The sequence below is a fragment of the Rhinichthys klamathensis genome, unplaced genomic scaffold (genome assembly GCF_029890125.1).
Source record: "Rhinichthys klamathensis goyatoka isolate OS25496 unplaced genomic scaffold, OSU_Roscu_1.1 h1tg000035l_1, whole genome shotgun sequence".
NCBI lineage: Eukaryota > Metazoa > Chordata > Actinopteri > Cypriniformes > Leuciscidae > Rhinichthys > Rhinichthys klamathensis.
In genome coordinates this window covers 1,232,732-1,255,847 of record NW_026606583.1, presented here as the reverse complement: position 1 = coordinate 1,255,847, position 23,116 = coordinate 1,232,732, and the positions used below count along the sequence as shown (strand labels likewise).

The window sequence follows — 23,116 nt, the reverse complement described above, 5'->3', positions numbered from 1 at the left end:
ACAAGCAATTCTTTAAATTTAATGATATTCAGAACAGAACAAGAATAAAAAAAAACTATAATTAAGAAATAACCGAAATAATTGAAAGCGAAAGTGAAAGTAGGTGGTGTTTGGCTCACGTAACTCTCTCATTAGAATCAAACTGTTTCAACATTTGCGATGTATTTGGATGCTAAACTATTCTTCATTATGGGCTTTGTACTTCACTCAGGTTTCAATATGTGTGTGTGTGTGTGTGTGTGTGTGTGTGTGTGTGTGTGTGTGTCTGTGTGTCTGTGTGTGTGTGTGGGTGAGGTGCGGGTGCGAGTGCGGGTGCGATTGAACTGTTACACATAAAAACATACTCCGTCATTTTGTTCATAGAGGACATCATTCAAACTGCAAAGTGTTTACTTATATTTGTGTACACTCGCAATAAAACACAACAAAGTGCTTTTGTCAAACTATAAACTCTTGTCAAACTGTAACCTACAACTGTCACCCAACTAAAATCACACGCACACACTGTCTAAAAGCAAAAAATATTTATCCAACCCCATTTAAAACAGTCTGTGGGAGCCATCTTTTGGACATTCACCATATCGCATTGATTTTCATTTATTGTCCTCAGAGCCCTAATCTGTTTATTTTTCAATTACACATTCTACATTGATTAAAAAAGAAAATTCTAATGTGTTTTTATTTTATACAGGAATAAGTTATTTATAATTCAGATGAGAATAAAGTTAGTGTTAGTTCAAATTTTAAGGAAAACAAATATATTGATCTGAAATATAGCACATTCATCTCAGGTTAAATTACCAAACATACAATCTTAATTTAATTTAAAGCAAACGATACATTTAAAATATATGGGTTGTATGCATATTTTGGAATTTAAAAAAAAGATATATATCCAAAAAGACAAGGCCTTAAACTTGAACAAGGGTTAAACTCTTGTCGCTGTAAGAGACACAATGATTCAGCATTTTGAACGAATCGATTGACTCAAAGATTCAATGACCAATCCATAAACATGTATTGTCTCATTCATGAATGACTCAGTCGTTCGAACGAATCATTTGAACGAATGAATCAATGACTCACTCATTAAGACGGTCGCCTGGCGACACCTAATGACGGTTTAGTGTTATGTTTAAAAGTATCATTCTTTCCAACTCATATTTAAAACAATCTCACATTATTTAATGCATTGTTATTTTTCAGTGTAAACGATTTAATTTGATCACCCCTACCTAGAGTAACAGCCATATAGTGTCTTATTATTCTAAATAATTGAATTTATTGATCAAATTTACAAATTAAAAATGAAAGATGAAGCATACATTTAATAAGACTAGACTAGGGGTGCCCAGCAGATATTACAATTGGCAGATTTAAATATACCATGGCCCCCCACCGTCAATTTGGTGTGTGTATAATAAAATCATTTAGTCACTACAATTAAAACTTGAACGTATTTGCTTACTAAATTGTGAGCAGAACGAAAGTTGCAGCAAAGATCAGCAACAGGAGTCAAAATTCATTAATCACGAGAGTGAAGAGCTGACTGGAAAAATTATGACGGAATATTTTGTGTAAAAGCGCCTATATAAGCGAATCTGTCATTTACTCTTTTGTTGTTGTCTTTTCCCTGAAAACCGGAAGCAATCGGTCCCCGATATGGCGCTAATTTTAGTGACACTAAAAAGTATGCGGCTGCACTGGAATTCATAACGGTGCGCGTCCATGGCGACGAGCGAGCAAAACAGAGCGAATGTTTTTTCATTTCTACTTCCATAGAAATTCATTCGAGCGCACTGTGAGCGCCACCACTATAAATGTCCGTGCGGACGTCCTTACTTTACTTTCACTTTTAACTTAGCGATTTAACACGTTTTACACGTCAAATAACCGGTGAGAAAATATTCTCGGAGTCACATAGGCTACCTAATATATTTAAATACAATAGGCCTACCTGATTTTGAACACAAGAGGGCAGTATAGCCCTATGTATTATTTGATATATTTATTTTTTTAACTGAATAGTGCATCCTGGCTGTTTTTAAACTTGTACATTACTCTTAAATTGAAAACAAGAATAAAATGGGTTTAGTTGTGATATTTGTATAATTTTATCTAGAAATAAATGGTGTATAATTAAATTTTTAGAAGATATGAGGCTTTTAGTGTTTATTTTTTTTTTACATGATTTTAATCCCTCGCCATAGCAAAACAATTAGAGATATTCAATAGATATTCACAATTATGCTTCTTTAATGTATTTTCATCATGTTGAAAAAGTTTGGTGGGAATAAAATAAACCACTTAAGAGGAGTGGGTAAAAATGTAGAGCCTGGTTTTGCAAAACATCCACATTAAGACAAAAATAGCCCACTTCCTGTTGGGCTGGCTTAAAGTTGTTTGGCCCGATGAGATCTATATACCGAGTTTCATAATATTACATGCAAGTGTGTTTGATTTATGGACCAAATTTTCTGACGAAGTTTATGGACCAAGTTAATTTAATTAATAAACTAATTATATAAAACTATTTTCAATGCACTACAATTCAACTGGTTATATGCCTTTACTTATTAATACAACTTATTTAAAAAATACAAGGCGTAAGACATTTATTTTCTTTTTTAATGCAGGCCAAACAACACAGCAGTCAAATGGTTAATCTAGCCCCCCTCCCCCTCCCCACACTCACAGACACACACACACACAGAGACGTAGGCTCAGAGAGAGAGAGAGACATAAAATGACAATTTTCAAACCAAAATATCTGACTTCCTGTTGGTTGGAGCTATTGAGTGTAAATTAGAAACTTGTCTGGCTGGAGGAGAACAATACACATACCGATTTTTATTACTGTAGATAAAATTAATCCCCCCACTTTTGACAAAAGGTGGCGCTACTGAGCCCTCAACACGCCCGTTTCTGAAACTTTGCACATGTCTACTGGCTAATAAATGAGATGTGTCTGTCGAGTTTCATGCAATTTTAAGCAATTTCAGGCATGCTAAGAGTCTCAAAAGCATAAAAAAAGAATATTAAAGTTTGATGCGTTGCCACGACAACAGTATCTAAGATATCAAGAATCCATTCACAGGTCTACATCTGCCGTGTGTTTACATTATAGTAGTGAAGTTTGAAGCAAATCGGGTAAAAATAAGAGGGTGATTTCAAAGCATTTAGGAAGTGACACACTTCCTTCTGCCAGTTGGTGGCGCTATAACTTTGACTCACAATAGTCACATCCATGTGATCGGGCTCTTACAACGAACACACTGTTGAAGTTTCATCAAGATCAGTTAATGTATGCAGTAGTTATGACACACTTCCTGTTTCACGTTTCTCGCCATAATTTTGTTTCCTCGCCACGGCCAAACCGTTCGAGATATCAAAAATCCCCTCGCAAACTTTCATCCTCAATGTCTTGACTTCATGCTGACCGAGTTTCGTGCCGTTTGTTTGAATTCTCTAGGAGGAGTATTTCACATTCCATTGCGTGTGTTTTACCAACAACCCTAAATAGCCGACTTCCTGTTGGGCTGGGGTAAAAAGTAAGAGTGTGAAGTATATATGAAACGAGGAGATCTACATGTGTACCGAGTTTCATATTATTACATGCAAGCGTGTTTGATTTATGGACCATGTTTTCGGACCCCGTTCCAGGGGGCGCTGTCGAGCCCCCCTGCCACGCCCGGGTACCATCTTCAGCCCGGCCCTGATGGCCGCGGGTTCTGACATGTGTGCAAAGTTTCAGGAGTTTTTGAGCATGTTAAGGCCTCCAAAAGTGTCCAAAAGGTAGCAGAAAAATAATAAGAAGAAATATAGCTGCGAGCAGCGATTACGGGCCCAAGCCGGTGGCACCGCAACCCCGGTGCCTTTAGTTACCTAAAGGCACCGGAGTGGCGGTGCCGCCGGCTTTGGCCCTTCATCGCTGCTCGCAGCTATATTCATATATATATATATATATATATATATAAACAAGCCGGTGGCACCGCCACCCCGGTGCCTTTATATATATATATATATGTCTACATTGTTCAATCACGCCTCACACACACACACACACTTTTGCAGAGCCCACACCAATGCAAGCTCTATAGCACACATCTTCTCAAAGGTCAAAGCGGAGTTACGATATTGCCCGTCATGCACAGTAACCCTAAAGGCACCGGGGTGGCGGTGCCACCGGCTTGTTTATATATATATATCGTATTATTCTAACTTGTAAAAAACTATTAACTTTTGTTAATATTCAACCATTTCACAACTAACTTGTTTCCATAGATCAAACACAACATAATTATATGGTGGACTGAAACAAAAATTATTAATTAAATAAAATTATTGTTTTCCTCTGAAATAGCAAAAGCATCACACTGTACCTGCTCTAAATAAAAAATAGTAATTCAATAAAAATACAAAATCGAACTAAATAAAATAAATTATTACAAAAACAAAATCAAACCAAAGAAAATATATCTTCGAAAAAAAAAGCGAGTGTCATGAGGAAAGGCGCCTCAGGAATCGTCAGGATTAACTCCATGTGTAAGGAATTTTGATTGATTTTATTTGTCACTTGAAAATTATTGTTAAATGTGTGCCTGCATAACTTTAATAAGATTTATTTTCTTTGATTTGATTTTGTTTTATATAATTTATTTATTTCGATTTTGTATTTTTATTTAAATACTATTATTTATTTAGAGCAGGTACAGCTAAGTGTGCGATGCTTTTGCTATTTCAGAGGGAAAAAAACACATTTTATTTCAAAAAGGCTTTTCAATTAAATAAAATGTTCAAGCTTAATTTTCGTTTTATTATTTTGTTTGTTTTAAGCTTTGTTTAATTTATATTGTTAATCATCTGACACAAAACAAATGCATAAAGTATCATTTTAACTTTTAAAAAACTATTAACATTTGTTAATAGTACATTGCCTGTCTTTTGTTAATAGGACAAAACATAGTTATTATATTTTATAATATTTTATAAATATATAAAATAAACATTTGTAATGAAATCGTTCAAAAAAATGATATTAGCATTGTTTTAAACTTTGAAACAGAAGTAGCGCAATGCCTGGCCACTCCCGCGCCGCCTCCTTTTCACAATCCGAGGGAACCGTCTCCGGAATATTAACCTCACTCCTAGAAGTCCAATTCTCATTATTCATGCCTCTTACCTGGGATTGATTGCACACACACACACACACACACACACACGCACGCACGCACGCACTCACACGCACACACACACACACACACACACACACACGTGTCAAGTCACTTACATTTTAGATGCAATGTTGACTGTTCTTCTGTTTCAGCAGCGAAAATAGTTAAACAAAGATCACAGCAGAACCATTGCATCTCACAGCAACGTGTTTTCTCATTACTGAATGATTCAGCATTTTGAACAAATTGGTTGACTCAAAGATTCAATGACCAATCCATAAACATCTGTCTCATTCATGAATGACTCAGTCGTTCAAACGAATCGTTTGAACGAATGAATCAATGACCCGCTCATTAAGACGGTCGCCTGGCGACACCTAGTGACGGTTTAGTGTTATTTGATTATACACTCAAAATATTCCACAACAAATCCTTTAAATTTAATGATATTCAGAACAGAACACGAATAAAAAAATAACTATAATAAAGCCAAAACGAAATAATTTAAAACAAAAGTAAAAGTAAGTGGTGTTAGGCTCACGTAAATCTCTCTTTAGAATCTAAATGTTGCAACATTTGCGATGTATTTGGATGCTAAACTATTCTTTATTACAGGCTTTGTACTTCACTCACGTTCCAATATCGACGGAAAAAATCATCCTCTTCACTTGTGCAAAAATGTGCTTGGAAAAATCACAGTGGAGCGGTGCTTACTGTGAATGATACAAATTGTACTACTGACTATTTCAACATAGCAGTGTAATTTGTATATGTTAGGTTGAATGTTTTATTATTGTGTGTGTGTGTGTGTGTGTGTTTGTGTGTGTGTGTGTGTGTGTGTGTGTGTGTGTGTGTGTGTGTGTGTGTGTGTGTGTGTGTGTGTGTGTGTGTGTGTGTGTGTGTGTGTGTGTCAGTGTGTGTGTGGGGGTCTGGGTGGCTCAGCGCGATTGAACAGTGAAACATACTCCGTCATTTTCTTCATACAGGACATCATTCAAACGTCAAAGTGTTTACTTATATTTGTGTACACTCGCAATAAAACACAACATTGTGTTTTTGTTAAATAAATTAAAGTAATACGTCCCCCGAAATGGCGCTAATTTTAAAATGAAACTAAAATTCTCACGGCTGCACGGGCATTCATAACTCTGCGCGCCCACGGTGAGGGACGAGCAGAACAGAGCGAACGTTGTTTAGTTCATTCCTACTTCCATAGGAATTAATTGAAAAAGCTCACTCTACTCTGCACCATTATTAATGAATTGTGCAGACGTCCTTATTTTACTTTCGCTTTTTACCTGATTTTGAACACAAGAGGGCAGTATAACACTATGTATGATTTGGAAGAAAAATTTTTTTTTTGACTAAACAACCATTCTGGCTGTTTTTAAACTTAAACATTATTCTCTAATTGCTCTCACCATGCCCGTTTCTGAAACTCTGCACATGTCTACTGTCTAATAAATGTGATGTGTCTGTCGGGTTTCATGCAATTTCAAGTATGTTAAGAGTCTCAAAAGCATCAACAAAGAATAATAAAGTTTGATGCGTTGCCACGGCAACAGTATCTAAGATATCAATAATCCTTTCTCAGGTCTACATCTGCCGTGTGTCTACATTATACACATAAAGTTTGAAGCAAATTGGGTAAAAATAAGAGGGTGATTTCAAAGCCTTTAGGAAGTGACACACTTCCTGCTGCCAGTTGGTGGCGCTATAACTTTGACTCACAATAGTCACATCCATGTGATCGGACTCTTACAGCGAACACACTGCTGAAGTTTCATCAAGATCAGTTAATGTATGCAGAAGTTATAACACACTTCCTGTTTCCTTTATTCGCCATAAATTCGTTTCCTCGCCACGGCCAAACCGTTCGAGATATCAAAAATCCCCTGGCAACTTTTCATCCTCAATGTCTTGACTTCATGCTGACCGAGTTTCGTGGCGATTGGTTGAATTCTCTAGGAGGAGTATATCGAATTCCAGGGGCATACGCTTCCAAACAAACCATAATAGCCGACTTCCTGTTGGGCTGGGGTAAAAAGTAAAAGTACAAAGGATATATGAATCGATGAGATCTATATGTGTACCGAGTTTCATATTATTACATTCAAGCGTGTTTGATTTATGGACCAAGTTTTCGGACCCTGTTCCAGGGGGCTCTGTCGAGCCCCCCTGCCACGCCCGGGTACCAGCTTCAGCCCGGCCCTGATGGCCGCGGGTTCTGACCCGTGTGCAAAGTTTCAAGAGTTTTTGAGCATGTTAAGGGCCCCAAAAGTGCGCTGAGAGTCTCAAAAGTATCCAAAAAGAATATTAAAGTTTGATGCGTTGTCACGGCAACAGCATCTAAGATATCAACAATCCTTTCACAGGTCTACATCTGGCGTGTGTCTACATTATACACATCAAGTTTGAAGCAAATCGGGTAAAGCCTGTTTGATTTATGGACCAAGTTTTCGGACCCCGTTCCAGGGGGCGCTGTCGAGCCCCCCTGCCACGCCCGGGTACCAGCTTCAGCCCGGCCCTGATGGCCGCGGTTTCTGACCCGTGTGCAAAGTTTCAAGAGTTTTTGAGCATGTTAAGGGCCCCAAAAGTGCGCTAAGAATCTCAAAAGTATCCAAAAAGAATATTAAAGTTTGATGCGTTGTCACGGCAACAGCATCTAAGATATCAACAATCCTTTCACAGGTCTACATCTGGCTTGTGTCTACATTATACACATCAAGTTTGAAGCAAATAGGGTAAAGCGTGTTGGATATATGGACCAAATTGTCTGACCCGTTCAAGGGGGCGCTGTCGAGCCCCCCTGCCACGCCCGGGTACCAGCTTCAGCCTGGCCCTGATTGCCGCGGGTTTTGTCCCGTGTGCAAAGTTTCAAGAGTTTTCGAGCACGTTAAGAACCCCAAAAGTGCCCGAAAGCATAAAAAAGCATGAAAAAGCTTAAAAAAAGGAATATTAATGTTTGATGCATTGCCATGGCAACAGTATCTAAGATATCAATAATCCTTTCACAGGTCTACATCTGGCGTGTGTCTACATTATGCACATGAAGTTTGAAGCAAATCGGGTAAAAATAAGAGGGTGATTTAAAAGCATTTTGAAAGTGACACACTTCCTGCTGCCAGTTGGTGGCGCTATAACTTTGACTCACAATAGTCACATCCATGTGATCGGGCTCTTACAACGAACACACTGCTGAAGTTTCATCAAGATTAGTTAATGTATGCAGTAGTTATAACACACTTCCTGTTTCACGTTTCTCGCCATAATTTCGTTTACTCGCCACGGCCAAACCGTTCGAGATATCAAAAATCCCCTGGCAATTTTTCATCCTCAGTGTCTTGACTTCATGCTGACCGAGTTTCGTGCCGTGTGTTTGAATTCTCTAGGAGGAGTATTTCACATTCCATTGCATGTGTTTTCCAAACAACCCTTAATAGCCGACTTCCTGTTGGGCTGGGGTAAAAAGTAAGAGCATGAAGTATATATGAACCGATGAGATCTATATGTGTACTGAGTTTCATATTATTACATGCAAGCGTGTTTGATTTATGGACCAAGTGTTCAAACCACGTTCCAGGGGGCGCTGTCGAGCCCCCCTGCCACGCCCGGGTACCAGCTTCAGCCCGGCCCTGATGGCCGCGGGTTCTGAGATGTGTGCAAAGTTTCAAGAGTTTTCGAGCACGTTAAGGCCCCCAAAAGTGCCCAAAAGGTAGTAAAATAATAATAATAATAATAATAATAATAAATATAGCTGCGAGCAGCGATTACGGGCCCAAGCCGGTGGCACCGCAACCCCGGTGCCTTTAGTTACCTAAAGGCACCTGGGTGGCGGTACCACCGGCTTTGGCCCTTCATCGCTGCTCGCAGCTATATTTATTTATATATATATATATATATATATAAAGCCGGTGGCACCGCCACCCTGGTGCCTTTAGGGTTATTGTGCACGACGTGCAAAAACGTAACCCTGCTTTGACTGTCGAAAAGAAGTGTGCTGTAGAGCTTGTATCAGTGTGGGCTCTGCAAAAGTGTGCATTGAGGGCACATGTCAACCACAAAGTATGCGAGAGCAACCTTCTGAAAGGTCAGGTCTACATCCAGGTCTACATCTGCCGTGTGTTTACATCATAGTAGTGAAGTTTGAAGCAATCAGGTGATTTCAAAGCTTTTTGAAAGTGACAGACTTCCTGCTGCCAGTTGGTGGCGCTATAACCGGGGTGGCGGTGCCGCCGGCTTTGGCCCTTTCATCGCTGCTCGCAGCTATATTTATATATATATATACACACACACACATATATATATATATATATATATATATATACATAAATATATATATATTGTTTTTTTAAGAGACAAGACAGAATATTACTTGCCTGATCTGATTAGAAAAATAGTGTTTGTGTGTGTGTGTGTGTGTGTGTGTGTGTGTGTGTGTGGCGTAATTGAACAATGTAGACATAAAGACATACTCCGTCCTTTTGTTCATACAGGACATTATTCAAACTGCAAAGTGTTTACTTATATTTGTGTACACTCGCAATAAAACACAACATTGTGCTTTTGTCAAACTATAAACTCTTGTCAAACTGTAAACTACAACTGTCACCCAACCAAAATCTCTCACACACACACACACACACACACACACACACACACACACACACACACACACACACACACACACACACACACACAGTTTAAAAGCAAAAAATATCAAACAATCCTATTTAAAAACAGTCTGTGGGAGCCATCTTTTGGACATTCATCATATCGCATTGGTTTTCATTTCTTGTCATCAAACATAGCCCTAATCTGTTTATTTTTTCAGTTACACATTCTACATTGATTAAAAAAGAAAAATCAAAGGTGTTTTTATTTTATACAGAAATAAATAATCTATCATTCAGATGAGAATAAAGTTAGTGTTAGTTCAAATTTTAAGGAAAACAAATATATGATCTGAAATATAGCACATTCATGTAAAATTCATTTAGGTTCGATTACCAAACATACAATCTTAATGTAATTTAAAGCAAACAATACATTTAAAATATATGGGTTGTATGACTATTTTTTAATATAAAAAGATATATATCCAAAAAGACAAGGTCTAAAGTTTAACAAGGGTTAAACTCTTGTCACTGTAACAGACACAATCTCTCTCACACACACGTCAAATCACTTACATTTTATATGCAATATTGACTTTTTTCTGTTTCAGCAGTGAAACTAGTTAAACAAAGATCACAGCAGAACCATTGCGCATCTCACAGCAACGTGTTTTCTCATTACTGAATGATTCAGCATTTTGAACGAATCGGTTGACTGAAAGATTCAATGACCAATCCATAATCTGTCTCATTCATGAATGACTCAGCCGTTCGAACGAATCGTTCGAACAAATGAATCAATGACTCGCTCATTAAGACGGTCGCCTGGCGACACCTAATGACGGTTTAGTGATATGTTTAAAAGTATCATTCTTTCAAACGATTGTTAATTAACTCATATTTGAAACATAAGCTATATATATATATATATATATATATATATATAGGGCCTATATATATATATATTATACACACACATATATATACGCAAACATAAAATAAAAACACATTTGAAACGTGTTTGCTTACTAAATTGTGAGCTGAACGAAAGTTGCAGCAAATATCAGCAACAGGAGTCAAATTTCATTAATCACGAGAGTGAAGAGCTGACTGAAAAGATGATGACGGAATAGGCTATTTTATGTAAAAGCGCCTATTTAAGCGAATCTGTCATTGTACTCTTTTGTTGTTGTGTTTTCCGTGAAAAATAATAGACTATTGAACTCACAATTCAAGCAATCGGCCTCCAATATTGCACTAATTTTAAAGTGACACTAAAAAGTATGCGGCTGCACTGGCATTCATAACGGTGCACGTCCATGGCGACGAGCGAGCAGAGCTGAGCGAACGTTTAGTTAATTTATTCATTCGACCGCTCTGCAAGCGCCACCATTATCAATGTGGACGTCCGTATTTAAAAGCTCTCGATCCTCAGTCACATACTAAATATGTATATAATTTTGAACACAAGAGGGCAGTATAGCCCTATGTATGAGTTGGTGTTTAAACTAAACTATCACTCAAAGAGCCCCCCCCCCCCCCCCCCCTCCCCCCTCCCCACACAGACACACACAAACAGAATGGCAGGGGGACAAGAAATCTATTCAAACTACAATATCTGACTTTCTGTTGCTCTGAGCTAATGACTTTAAATTAGAAAGTCGATTGGCTTGATGAGAACAATATGCGTGGCAAGTTTTGTAACTGTAGGTAAAACGAGCAAAGTTATAACACACTTTATGTGTCCTTTTTTAGTCATAAAATTAATTTCCTCACCACGGCCAAACCGTTCGAGATATCAAAAATCCCTCCGGAATTTAGCATCATCAATGTCTTGACGTCATGCTGACCGAGTTTGCTTGAAATCCGATCAATTCCCAAGGAGAATTAAATAGAATTTCAGGGGTATGCGTTTCCAAACAAACCATGATAGCCGGCTTCCTGTTGGGATGTCGTAAAACTTAGAGCACGAAAGTTGTTCAACCCAATGAGATCTATAAGTGTACTGAGTTTCATATTATTACATGCAAGTGTCTTTGATTTATGGACAAGTGTTCGAATCCCAGTCCAGGGGGCGCTGTCGGTCCGCCCTGCCACGCCCGGGTACCAGCTTCAGTCCGGCCCTGATGGCCACGGGTTCTGACCCGTGTGCAAAGTTTCAAGAGTTTTAGAGGATGTTAAGGGCCCCAAAAGCCCCCGAAACCTTGATCAACAATAATTAAAAGCTTTGTCACTCAAACAGACACATCCCCCTCCCCCACAGACACAGAGGTATGCAGAGAGAGGGAGAGAGGGACAGAGATTACTCCAAAACATCCCATTCAAACCAAAATATCTGACTTCCTGTTGTTCGGAACCAAAATCTGTAAATTAGAAAGTTGTCCGGCTTGATCTGAACAATATGCCTACCGAGTTTTAAGATTGCAGGTAAAACTATGAAACTAACCCTCTCACTTTTGTCAAAAGGTGGCGCTACTGAGTCCCTGCACCACGCCCGTTTCTGAAACTTTGCACATGTCTACTGGCTAATATATGTGACATGTCTGTCGAGTTTCATGCAATTTCAAGCATGCTAAGAGTCTCAAAAGCATCAAAAAAGAATTTTAAAGTTTGATGTGTTGCCACGGCAACAGAATCAAAGATATCAAGAATCCATTCACAGGTCTACATCTGGCGTATGTTTACATTATACAGATGAAGTTTGAAGCAAATTGGGTTAAAATAAGAGGGTGATTTCGAAGCATTTTGAAAGTGACACACTTCCTGCTGCCAGTTGGTGGCGCTATAACTTTGACTCACAATAGTCACATCCATGTGATCGGCCTCTTACAGCGAACACACTGTTGAAGTTTCATCAAGATCAGTTAATGTATGCTGAAGTTATAACACACTTCCTGTTTCACGTTTCTCGCCATAATTTCGTTTCCTCGCCACGGCCGAACCGTTCGAGATATCAAAAATCCCCTCGCAATTTTTCATCCTCAATGTCTTGACTTCATGCTGACCGAGTTTCGTGGCATTTCTTTGAATTCTCTAGGAGAAGTACTTTAAATTCCATTGCATGCGTTTTACAAACAACCCTAAATAGCCGACTTCCTGTTGGGCTGGGGTAAAAAGTAAGAGCATGAAGTATATATGAACCGATGAGATCTATATGTGTACCGAGTTTCATATTCTTACATACAAGCGTGTTTGATTTATGGACCAAGTTTTCGGACCCCGTTCCAGGGGGCGCTGTCGAGCCCCCCTGCCACGCCCGGGTACCATCTTCACCCCGACCCTGATGGCCGCGGGTTCTGACCCGCGTGCAAAGTTTCAAGAGTTTTCGTGTACGTTAAGAGCCCCAAAAGTGCCCGAATAGTCGTAAGAAAAATAAAAGAGGAGAAAAAAAAAAAAAATAATCCTAAGGAAAACAATAGGGCCTTCGCCTTTTCAAGGCTTGGGCCCTAATAATAAATAATCCTAAGGAAAACAATAGGGCCTTCGCCCTTTGGGCTTGGGCCCTAATAAATAATCCTAAGGAAAACAATAGGGCCTTCGCCCTTTGGGCTTGGGCCCTAATAATCCTTAGGAAAACAATAGGGGCCTTCGCCTTTTCAAGGCTTGGGCCCTAAAAAATAATCCTAAGGAAAACAATAGGGCCTTCGCCTTTTCAAGGCTTGGGCCCTAAATATATATAAATCAAATGAAATTAGTTGTACAGAATTTAACTGGATTATCAAAATAGGCATTATCATAGGGTGATGTTATACATAAACATATTTCAGTTACATTTCCAGAAAATAACTATATTGTAATATAAACTGTTAAACTGTGAAATAAAAATACTTTTTTCAGTATGATTTAAGTCATACTGTCCACTTATTTTGGAAACGCTGCCATTTAACAGTTAACACCTTTTTTCACAAATATCATATTTGCATGGTGCTTATTAATGCACAGTTTATCACACCGAGCTGACGCGACCAATCTTTGTTATTAACATGTATCCGGTAAAAGTTGAAATAACAACATAAACAGTGCATATATAATAAAACAAATAATTGCATAGAGTAATAAAACAATTCTGAACTGTTTTTGCTTTTCATTCTCATTAATTTATTAAAATGTGTAGAGATGTATGGTGTAATGTAATGTTATCAGTGCTTTGGCAATGTAAAGCTTGCGAATAAAGCTACTTGAATCTGAATCTAAAATGTCAAGTGAAGACCTTTTTGTATTTACCCAGACCTAGTATTTACACAACACTGAGTATGTTTACATACAAACTTTACAAATAGTTTTTTATAGGGTGCTTATTTTGGATCATTTTGTTGTATGTAAATACCAAAATAACTGTACATGTTTACATGAGGTTTTGAAATGATAGATCTACTTAAAAAATGTTGCAAAGCTGACCAAACATGTACATGCAAAGATTACACTGTTCAATAAATTGACTGAGCTTTGATTACATTCAATATGAAACTGCATTCAAAACCCATTTTACTCCATTAATGTGATTTTTTTTCAAAGATTTTAAAATATAGGTCATGACTTGATTTAATTCATGATGATTTTATTCAGTGGGAATTGATAGGTTGTGAAAAGCACCTTTGATTCCAGAATTGAATAAAATAGCTGAATGTTTGCAGTGGATTGTGGAAAACTACTTCCCTGATTTTTTATTTGGAACGATGTACACTCATGAATCATTCACGATAAGACCATAAATATTTATTAAGATAATTTATTAAAGTGCCTCTATTATGCTATTTTAAAGGTTCCTAATTTTGTTTTGGAGGTCTCCTACAATAGGTTTACATGCATCCAAGGTAAAAAAAAAAAAAACACTTACATTCACATCACCTCTTTTTTTTTTTACAGTCTAAAATGGTTCGATAAAGGATCTGGTTGAATCTTAACCCCTCCTTTGGAAGAGCCTACTCTGCTCTGATTGGTCAGATGGCCCAGTCTGTTGTGATTGGTCTACTGCTTACAGTGTGTGTAAGAATGGAATTACTGACGCCTCGTTTCAGGCAGTTCGGCATCGGTTCTTTCTTTTGGGAGAAAATAACTCAATTTATCGTGCACTTTGATCTTTGAAGCTTTTCAGACCTTTTACATTCACAAACAGCTATATTACACACTAGATGAAAGGTAATATCCGCAAAAGCATAATGGGGCACTTTAAGTCCATTCATGATCTTTCCCCCCCCCCCCCAAAAAGATTTAATAAAAAAATCACAACCTTTTTTACACGACCTTACACGTTATCAGCATATCATAATCACTGTAAAATCATGCATGTAAACACACTCACTGTGGTATTCACAACACCTTACCTATGGTGGCATTGGCAGCCATGTTGTACCCATAATCAAAACTGACGAAGGTCAGATATGACACATGAGACGTGAAGGCCAGAATGAGCAGAACTCCCACCATACTGGAAATTGCAGGCCTACGCAAGCCCAGCGTCCTGAAACACAAATATTAATCCTCAAATCACCATCATAAACAAAGAGTTCAACAGCACTATACATTGTCAATTGACAGTTTATGAGCATTTCCTGTTCACACACCTGACGCAGCACAAGTAGATAGAGTAGAGAATGACAGCTGATGCACAGAAGTAGTCCATCTTCTGTTAAAAAAAGACAGAAAATCTCTATCAATGCTTTGGACAAATGCACCAAAAAATACAAGAAACTGTTTAGAATTTGTCTTTGAATCATTTTTGAAAGGTTACCTCTGTTAGATAGGTGTCTCTCGTGTGGAACACTGTAGACCAGAACCATGCATTCAGCGAAATCTACACAGAGACACAAACATGGCTGAGCACCACTTACATTTACAGTGGGGTCCAGTTTCACTTGAAGAAAAAGTGTGTTTTATCACAATAACAATATGAACTGAAAATGAAATATCATGAATTTCAGAATGTCTTAGTAGTAGACCGCAGCCCTGGAGATGACATGAACAAAACTGATCATGTGATCCAGCATGATTTCAGAATGTTCCAAAGAGGATCTGACCATCTGTACAGCATGATCAGTCACCGGATCAACATCACTTATTTGATTAGTGACCTAGAAATAATAAAAAATCCTAATATTCCCCCCCCTTATTCACGCCATAAACATTTCAAAATTAATTAATGAAATAAAAGTCAAATGTTACATTTTCAGTGCGGTTTCAGACTTTTTGATTCCTCTTTTTTGTATGTGTAGAATGTGTAGGTGTAGAATAGGGATGGAAATTGTAAGGAATTTAATGATACTGGTTCCGGCAGTTTTTGCAGCCTGTTGCAACAAATCCCATCAGTTAAGAAAGCTTTTAGTGATAATTTGCTTATAATTATAACAAAGGATTTGCTTAGCTTAAGGAGCTTGTTACAACTGAGCCCTGAATCCTACACTATTCTTTTAGTATTTGAGAGTACTAAAAATTATTTGTTAAGAATAACTGGTCCTAAATATATGTTACAAGCCTTTAAGTCCCCCTGTAGTCAATAATTGTATTCTTAAAAACTAATCTTTGATCACCAAAATTACATATTTAAACATTTTTTCCTTGGAATTTTTTTTCATGCCTTAAAATACCTTGAATGTAACTCTACACCCTTGCCTCATTTAGTATACGCGGTTCTATGAATATGCAAATTAGCCCCGCCTCCACTCACTCACACCAGCTCAAAGATCCACTCGTTGACGATCACACGTTGACCTGATTGGTTACAAGGTAGTTTGTGACGTCAGAAACACCAGTGATTTCAAACCATGTTTTTGAGACTGTCTTTGGCTCACCACAGTTTTAAGGAGAAACTACTCAGCAATGGTGTTGACTTATAAATTTGCACAGTTAGTGCAAAATGCAGCCGCTAGAGTTCTTACTAGGTCAAGAAAATATGATCATATAACACCAATTTTATCATCTCTACACTGGTTACCTATCAAGTTCCGTATCAATTACAAAGTACTATTACTGACCTATAAAGCCCTAAATGGTTTAGCTCCTGTGTATTTAAAGGTTCTCTAAGCGATCCTGGGTGACGTCACTTCTTGTTGACGTTCGAACTATTGTCAAACAAAACGGAGGCTAGCTAGACCCTCCCTCCTCCTCATCCGCACACTAACCCCCCAAACCACACCCCCAAACCCTTCTTGTCGGTCATTGGCTGGAACAGTTTGTTATGTTTTGGGGAGCGGGTCGCTGCAGTTTGTTTTTGTTGCTGTTTGTGGAGCCTGGGCTGTCTACAGAGATCGCGTTTCTTTACAGTGTGTTCAGGGGACAGGCAGCCAGCGGATAGTGAGGAGATGTTTGCTGTATGTGACAAAAAATGTTTTGGCCTAAAAAACACATGACATCGCTTAGAGCACCTTTAATGGACCTTCTATCGCCCTACAATCCATCGCGTTCTTTAAGATCACTAAATTCGAGGCTTCTAGTCATTCCTAGGATATCTAAGTCCACTAAAGGAGGGAGGGCGTTCTCACATTTAGCTCCTAAACTCTGGAATAGCCTTCCTGATATTGTTCGAGGCTCAGACTCGCTGTCCCAGTTTAAAACTAGATTAAAGACGCATCTCTTTAGCCAAGCATTCACATAATGCTTACCTTTTATAATACTGCTGAATCAGATCAAATGCATTTAATTAGGTCTTAATTAGTTAGGTCTCAGCAGCAGGAGGGACGTAGAGGTCAGTAAGCTGGGCTGAGTTGAGTGGGGGACGGAGGGGGGTGATTTTGGGACGCAAGAGTCACTGTCTTCATGTTTTGTCATTTACGCCTGTGTTATGGAAATCATCATTATGAACAGCAGCTACGCTAATTATTTCCCCTTTGCTTTTCTGCTGTTATCTCGGGACGCGAGTCCTGAGAAAATGGCGTTCGTCAGCTCCAGTTTGTATCCAGCCTCTCACGGAGACTTCAGATGCTCCAATCACAAAGCCTATGAAGTGACGACTCAACACGGGCGATATGGACTCTCTATGGTGGACGGCACTGATCCTCAACAACTCGTCTTAAGACTGGCGTGCATACTTGGACTTCCAAAAAATACTCTAAATGTTCCGATCCAATCTGACTTGTAATGCTGCCCGAATCATGCACTGTTCCTTCGTTGGCCAGAGGAGAACTGGCCCCCCGACTGAGTCTGGTTTCTCCCAAGGTTTTTTTCTCCATTCTGTCACCTGATGGAGTTTTGGTTCCTTGCCACTGTTGCCTTGGCTTTTGGCTTGCTTAGTTGGGGACATTTAATATTCAATAATATTATTGATCTGCCTTACTTAAGGTGGACATTGAAGCAATTTCTTTTAGAAACAAACTTTGTTATATTGTTTTCATGTTATCACTGTGAAGCGCTTTGATACAATCTGTATTGTAAAAAGCGCTATATAAATAAAGGTGACTTGACTTGACTTGACTTAAATTTGCACACGGTTTGTCTTATTAAAAACACCACATAGACCAATAAAACAACATTAAAAGCTTGATTTTCACCACAGGGGGACTTTAAGTACAACATAACACAGTAACAATTCAAAAGTAATGTCTTATGGACCAGTGTGTAAGTCAACACCAATTTCGACCAATTTAGTGAGTCATCAGACTATTTCAAACTAATATCTCATGAGTTTGAAAATTATTTTTGAATAATTTTGACATTTGTCATTAATTGAACCAGCTCATGCAAATGCAATTACAATAGTTGTGCTGCATGTTTGTTTTTGCATGTAACCAGTGAGAACATCACAATAGGAAGACTGTATAATAGTTATCTATTTACTGTCTAATTCCACACCACTAGGGCTGCTCGATTAATTGTATTTCAATCATCATCGTGTTAATAAAACATAATTTATAGTGCAGCCCAACGCACCACCCACTATTTCTCCCCCATTACACTGAATAGTGCAGGAAACAGAGCAAGAATGCCGAAATTCTGGCATCATTACCGGAAATCATTGTCATTCAGTGGCAGCATATTTGGGAAAAAATGAAACTAGTTATGAATAAGAACTGGTTCCGGGTACTAGTGCAGACACTGTCTCACCAGTGAGAAGGCGGTGATGGTGTGGTACATGGGGCTCTGACGAGGGACGGCGCTTCGGTATCTCAGCAGCATCAGCAGACACGCCAGACCATTGAGCAGAGACGCCAGCGCAGATGCAGGCTCCTCGAAACACAGGAAACGGGCAAATGGCCACTAGACAAAGACACAAATAGGAAAAAAGATGTAGAATCAAGGTGAAATGTACAGATTTCTTTTAAAGACTCCTAATGATGATGGTCACTAAAATTGGTCTCCTTTCACATTGGTTAACATTCTGACACTGACCTTCCCGTGAAACTGTGGTACGCTGTATCCCTCGGCCTGGTACAGACCCACGGTGGTCCACATGCACTGATACCTGCAGTCATCACGACACGTCCAGCCTGAAATATCACCGACTTCAAATCATCCATTGCACAGGAAAGGTTTCAGGACAAAATTTATTGACATGTAAATGTACAATACTAACCAAATCTCATCAAAAGTTTTACTATACACACACAATTAGTCGGAAGTCTGAACACAGACTAATCAACATTCTGTCGATTGAGCTTAACACGTATTTAAGCCAGAATATTCCTTCAATACAATTTATTATGTGGCATCCTTCCATTAGAACAGGGGTACACCAATGATTGTTTTAAAAAAATGTAAATATACAATCGGTCTCCCTATCCAGCAATGGGTTCTTGGTCTAACATGGTTAAAGACCCCTACATTAAAACTTATATTCCCCGACATAAGCTATGCAACAAAAATCACCATCTGCTATAGAGCAAAAATGCCCACCCCCTTTTCAGCAGCGCTGGTTCCGGAAGTATTTTCATTCATTTATCCCATAGGGATGTTAAAATAGTCGTTGTTAAAGAGTTATAATATGAGCCAGTAATTAAGCCAATCAGATTTTGATTTGAAGCAAAAAAGTTTTTGAAAATCGGACAAAAAGTGTACTAAACGGTTTTAGCGAGGGAAATAACTACAATCCCAAAATCGATGGAGGATCAAACTCAATTACAAATGTTGATTAATTTATATGTATAAAAACAATATATTTTAAGTTTATTGCAAAATATGCACATATATATATATATATATATATATATGTAGAAGTCAACATTTGAAGTGGATCAAACAGGTTCATCAAAGTTGTCCTAAGACAAGAACAGGTATTGTTCAAAATTCATGTATAACTTTGATGAAAGGTTTTGATCCACTTTAAATGTCGACTACTGTACTTTATACAAACATTTCAGTATTTTGAGAGCATAGGGATATTGACTCGATTATGTCATTCGCATTCTGAAGGGACAGAACTACCTGTTTTATTATTTGTTTGCATAGTTTTAATGACTTTATAATATATAAACAATAAACGTTTGGTGTTGGTATGATTTTTTATGTTTTTGAAAGAAGTCTCTAATGCTCACCACGGCTGTATTTATAGATCAAAAATACAGTAATATTGTGAAATATTGCATTTAAATTTAAAATATCTGTTATAATTTTAATAACTGTTATATATTTTAAAATGTAATTTATTACTGATGACAAAGCTGAATTTTCAGCGTCATTACTTCAGTCTTCAGTCAGTGTCACATCATGATCCTTCAGAAATCATTCTAATATCCTGATTTGCAGTTCAAGAAACATTTCTTATTAATATCAAAGTTAAAAACAGTTGTTCTGCTTCATATTTTTTAAATTGTGTTTTGACAATTTATTTGAATTATTGAATAACTAAATGACAGACAAGAGAAGAAATTAATCTAAAAGGTAAATTAAAAATATGACATATAGACATATGAATAATATATACACATTTAATAAATATATTTTAAATTAAAATATGTCTTAACAGCAACGATATGAATTCAAACTGAATGTTTCTACTGAATTAGCCTATAAATGAATAGAAAATATGTCTAAAATGCACATCTAACTGAATAAAAACCCTGATGAATTACAATTAAGGTAGTATTAAATAATAAAAAAATAAAAAAAAATTTAAAGTGCCGCTCAGGCCTTTTTGTGCCAATTCTTCTTACCCCAAGGCTCAATTTTTTATCTTTTCACTAAAAAATAAAAACAATATTTTTTTTACTCCACAAATAAAAAGATTAATGTGTCCACAAATCCCTCCAGTGTTATTTTAGTTTTATTAGTCATTTCGTTATGTGATTTTTGCATATTTTTGTGAAATATAGCTATTTAGAATTAATTTATTTTATTTCAGATTTAGTTTTATTTAGTTTTTAATTATCTCCAGTTAATTATTTTAGTGATTCAACTAATTTCAGTATATTGCCAAAGCAACATTTTATTTAGTTTAACAAATATTTATTTTATTGTATTACAATGAACAGAAATTGTTTTAAAAGTTTTAATTAGTGACAATAAACCTGACTCCCTCATTAAAAACTGGACACTAAAGACATTGTCATTCAATTTAATAGAAAGTCAAATATCACTATTTTCCAGAGATGCAAATTAGATCAGTAACCTCAGTTTCAGCTGACTAAATCTTAAAAATGTTGATATTCATGAAATTACAAAATTAAGAAGAGCATAGTCATTCATCAAATGAGTGGTTTTTTTTTTTTTTTGTGTGCTTTATGATCAAGAGAAATAATTAAGGTGTGTTGGTGTGTGGGGTCATACCCTTCTTTCAAAAGGACAAAAAAATAAATTTGTAAACAAAACAGCCTTAAATCAGCCTAAGGTTGTTGGCTGTTCCTAGCTAGTTTGACTGGTCTACCAGCCTGCTGGTTTCGTTTAACTGGTCTCCAGCATGACAAAACCCCACTAAAGTGCCCAAAACCCCCTTGGAAGTTTTTGTCGTGATTTGCATATTTTCATAAATACTTATATCAAGATGTACATTAACTACTGTTCAATAAAATGTGTCCATGAATAATTTAGTATACAAATACTTAATTAAATTTATAAAAATAATATGACATTTTCTATTGAGATTTGCAGTTTGCAGAGGTTAGTAGGCTAGTGTTCCCCAATACGAATAGGTTAGTATAGTACCTGTGAGTGCCATATATGGAGGTTGAGCGGACTGGAATCCGCGCAGTCGGGCCCCCGTGCAGTTCGTCCGGACACATTGTTTGACGCAGTCGCGGTAGACGGGCTCTTTGTCCCCCTGAGAGGCGCTCGCAGGAGCGGACAGGAGAAACACCGCGGCCGCTAGAAACATCAGGCACGTCATGCTGCTGTCAGTCCGTCCGGTCATAAGGCACAACAGTGCAACATCAGGCCATTACAGCGAGTCTAGTGAGAGTCTCATTGACCGAGCATGACAGTATTCTCCGCCACAGTGTCTTTTGTCTTCAGTTATAAATAAGCACCTTTCATTCGCTGCCCGGACACCAAGTTTCATACATCACAAGTGAAATGTTACATTTCACTTAAAGACAAACCCGGAAGTGCAAAATCAGCGCGCATGCGCATGTCTCTCACTTTCTCTCTTGCACACTACACATTTATCTGGCAAATGAATGAATGAATGATCCCAATCGAAAATTATTACATTCATTTAAAATAAAGATTTTTTGTTGTTGTTGTTACAATTGAAAAGCATGATTGTATATATAATGATTGTGTGGCTCTGCAGAAAAAGAAAAAAAAAACATAAATTTTTAAAATAATTTGCGCGAGATTCAGCTACCGTTACCTACTGATTGGTTACACTCCTATGCGAATAGTTTAATAAAAGTCGAGAGAATATTAATATGATATGCTCATTTACAAAACTCATTTATAATTATTATACTTGCGGCCTTTATAGTCTCAAATGAACAGAGAAAACAGTGAATATTTGTATTCTATACATTAATTTGTCGAACTGAAGGAGCATTTAAAATGAACTACTGAAGACAAAATGGTTATTTAAAATAGTGTATAAATAAAACGGTGTACTAAAACATAAAATAAATGCTCAGGATATAGACATACATTTTATGTAAAAAAACGACCATATCAACTACCATAACACAGAAGGATAAAACCAGTATTGTTTCTTCATATAAGTACAATGTTCTTAAAGGGCAATCCTTAACTTATAAACCGTGACCCCCAAAAATGTCTGAAATAATCTTTGAAAACATTATTTTCTCAGAGATAATATATCACAGGGGGAAAAGACCACCCCACAAACATGACCTAAAATATTTATAAACATTTTAATGTGTTAATTGACACCAAATGAGCCCAAAATCTAAAATCTGTGCAACCCCGCATTTTCCATACCAAAAATACTTGCAGCATGCAGCAATGTACTCAGTT

The 23,116-nt window shown here is 37.4% G+C and overlaps 2 protein-coding genes across 2 annotated transcripts in view; one reads left to right on the top strand and one right to left on the bottom strand.

Moving 5' to 3' along the window:
• pgap3 (post-GPI attachment to proteins phospholipase 3) overlaps window positions 1-22,277 on the bottom strand; it is a 55,376-nt gene extending 33,099 nt beyond the window's left edge. Inside the window, exons 1-6 of the mRNA XM_056245821.1 lie at window positions 21,860-22,277; window positions 19,112-19,209; window positions 18,827-18,979; window positions 15,522-15,584; window positions 15,355-15,416; window positions 15,115-15,251 (exon numbers count right to left, since the gene is read on the bottom strand). Of these exons, the coding sequence (XP_056101796.1) occupies window positions 15,115-15,251; window positions 15,355-15,416; window positions 15,522-15,584; window positions 18,827-18,979; window positions 19,112-19,209; window positions 21,860-22,064 (718 nt within the window). The 5' untranslated portion in view covers window positions 22,065-22,277. The remainder of the gene's footprint in view (window positions 1-15,114; window positions 15,252-15,354; window positions 15,417-15,521; window positions 15,585-18,826; window positions 18,980-19,111; window positions 19,210-21,859) is intronic.
• dnajc9 (DnaJ (Hsp40) homolog, subfamily C, member 9) overlaps window positions 1-23,116 on the top strand; it is a 217,781-nt gene that overhangs the window by 185,093 nt on the left and 9,572 nt on the right. The window lies entirely within an intron of this gene.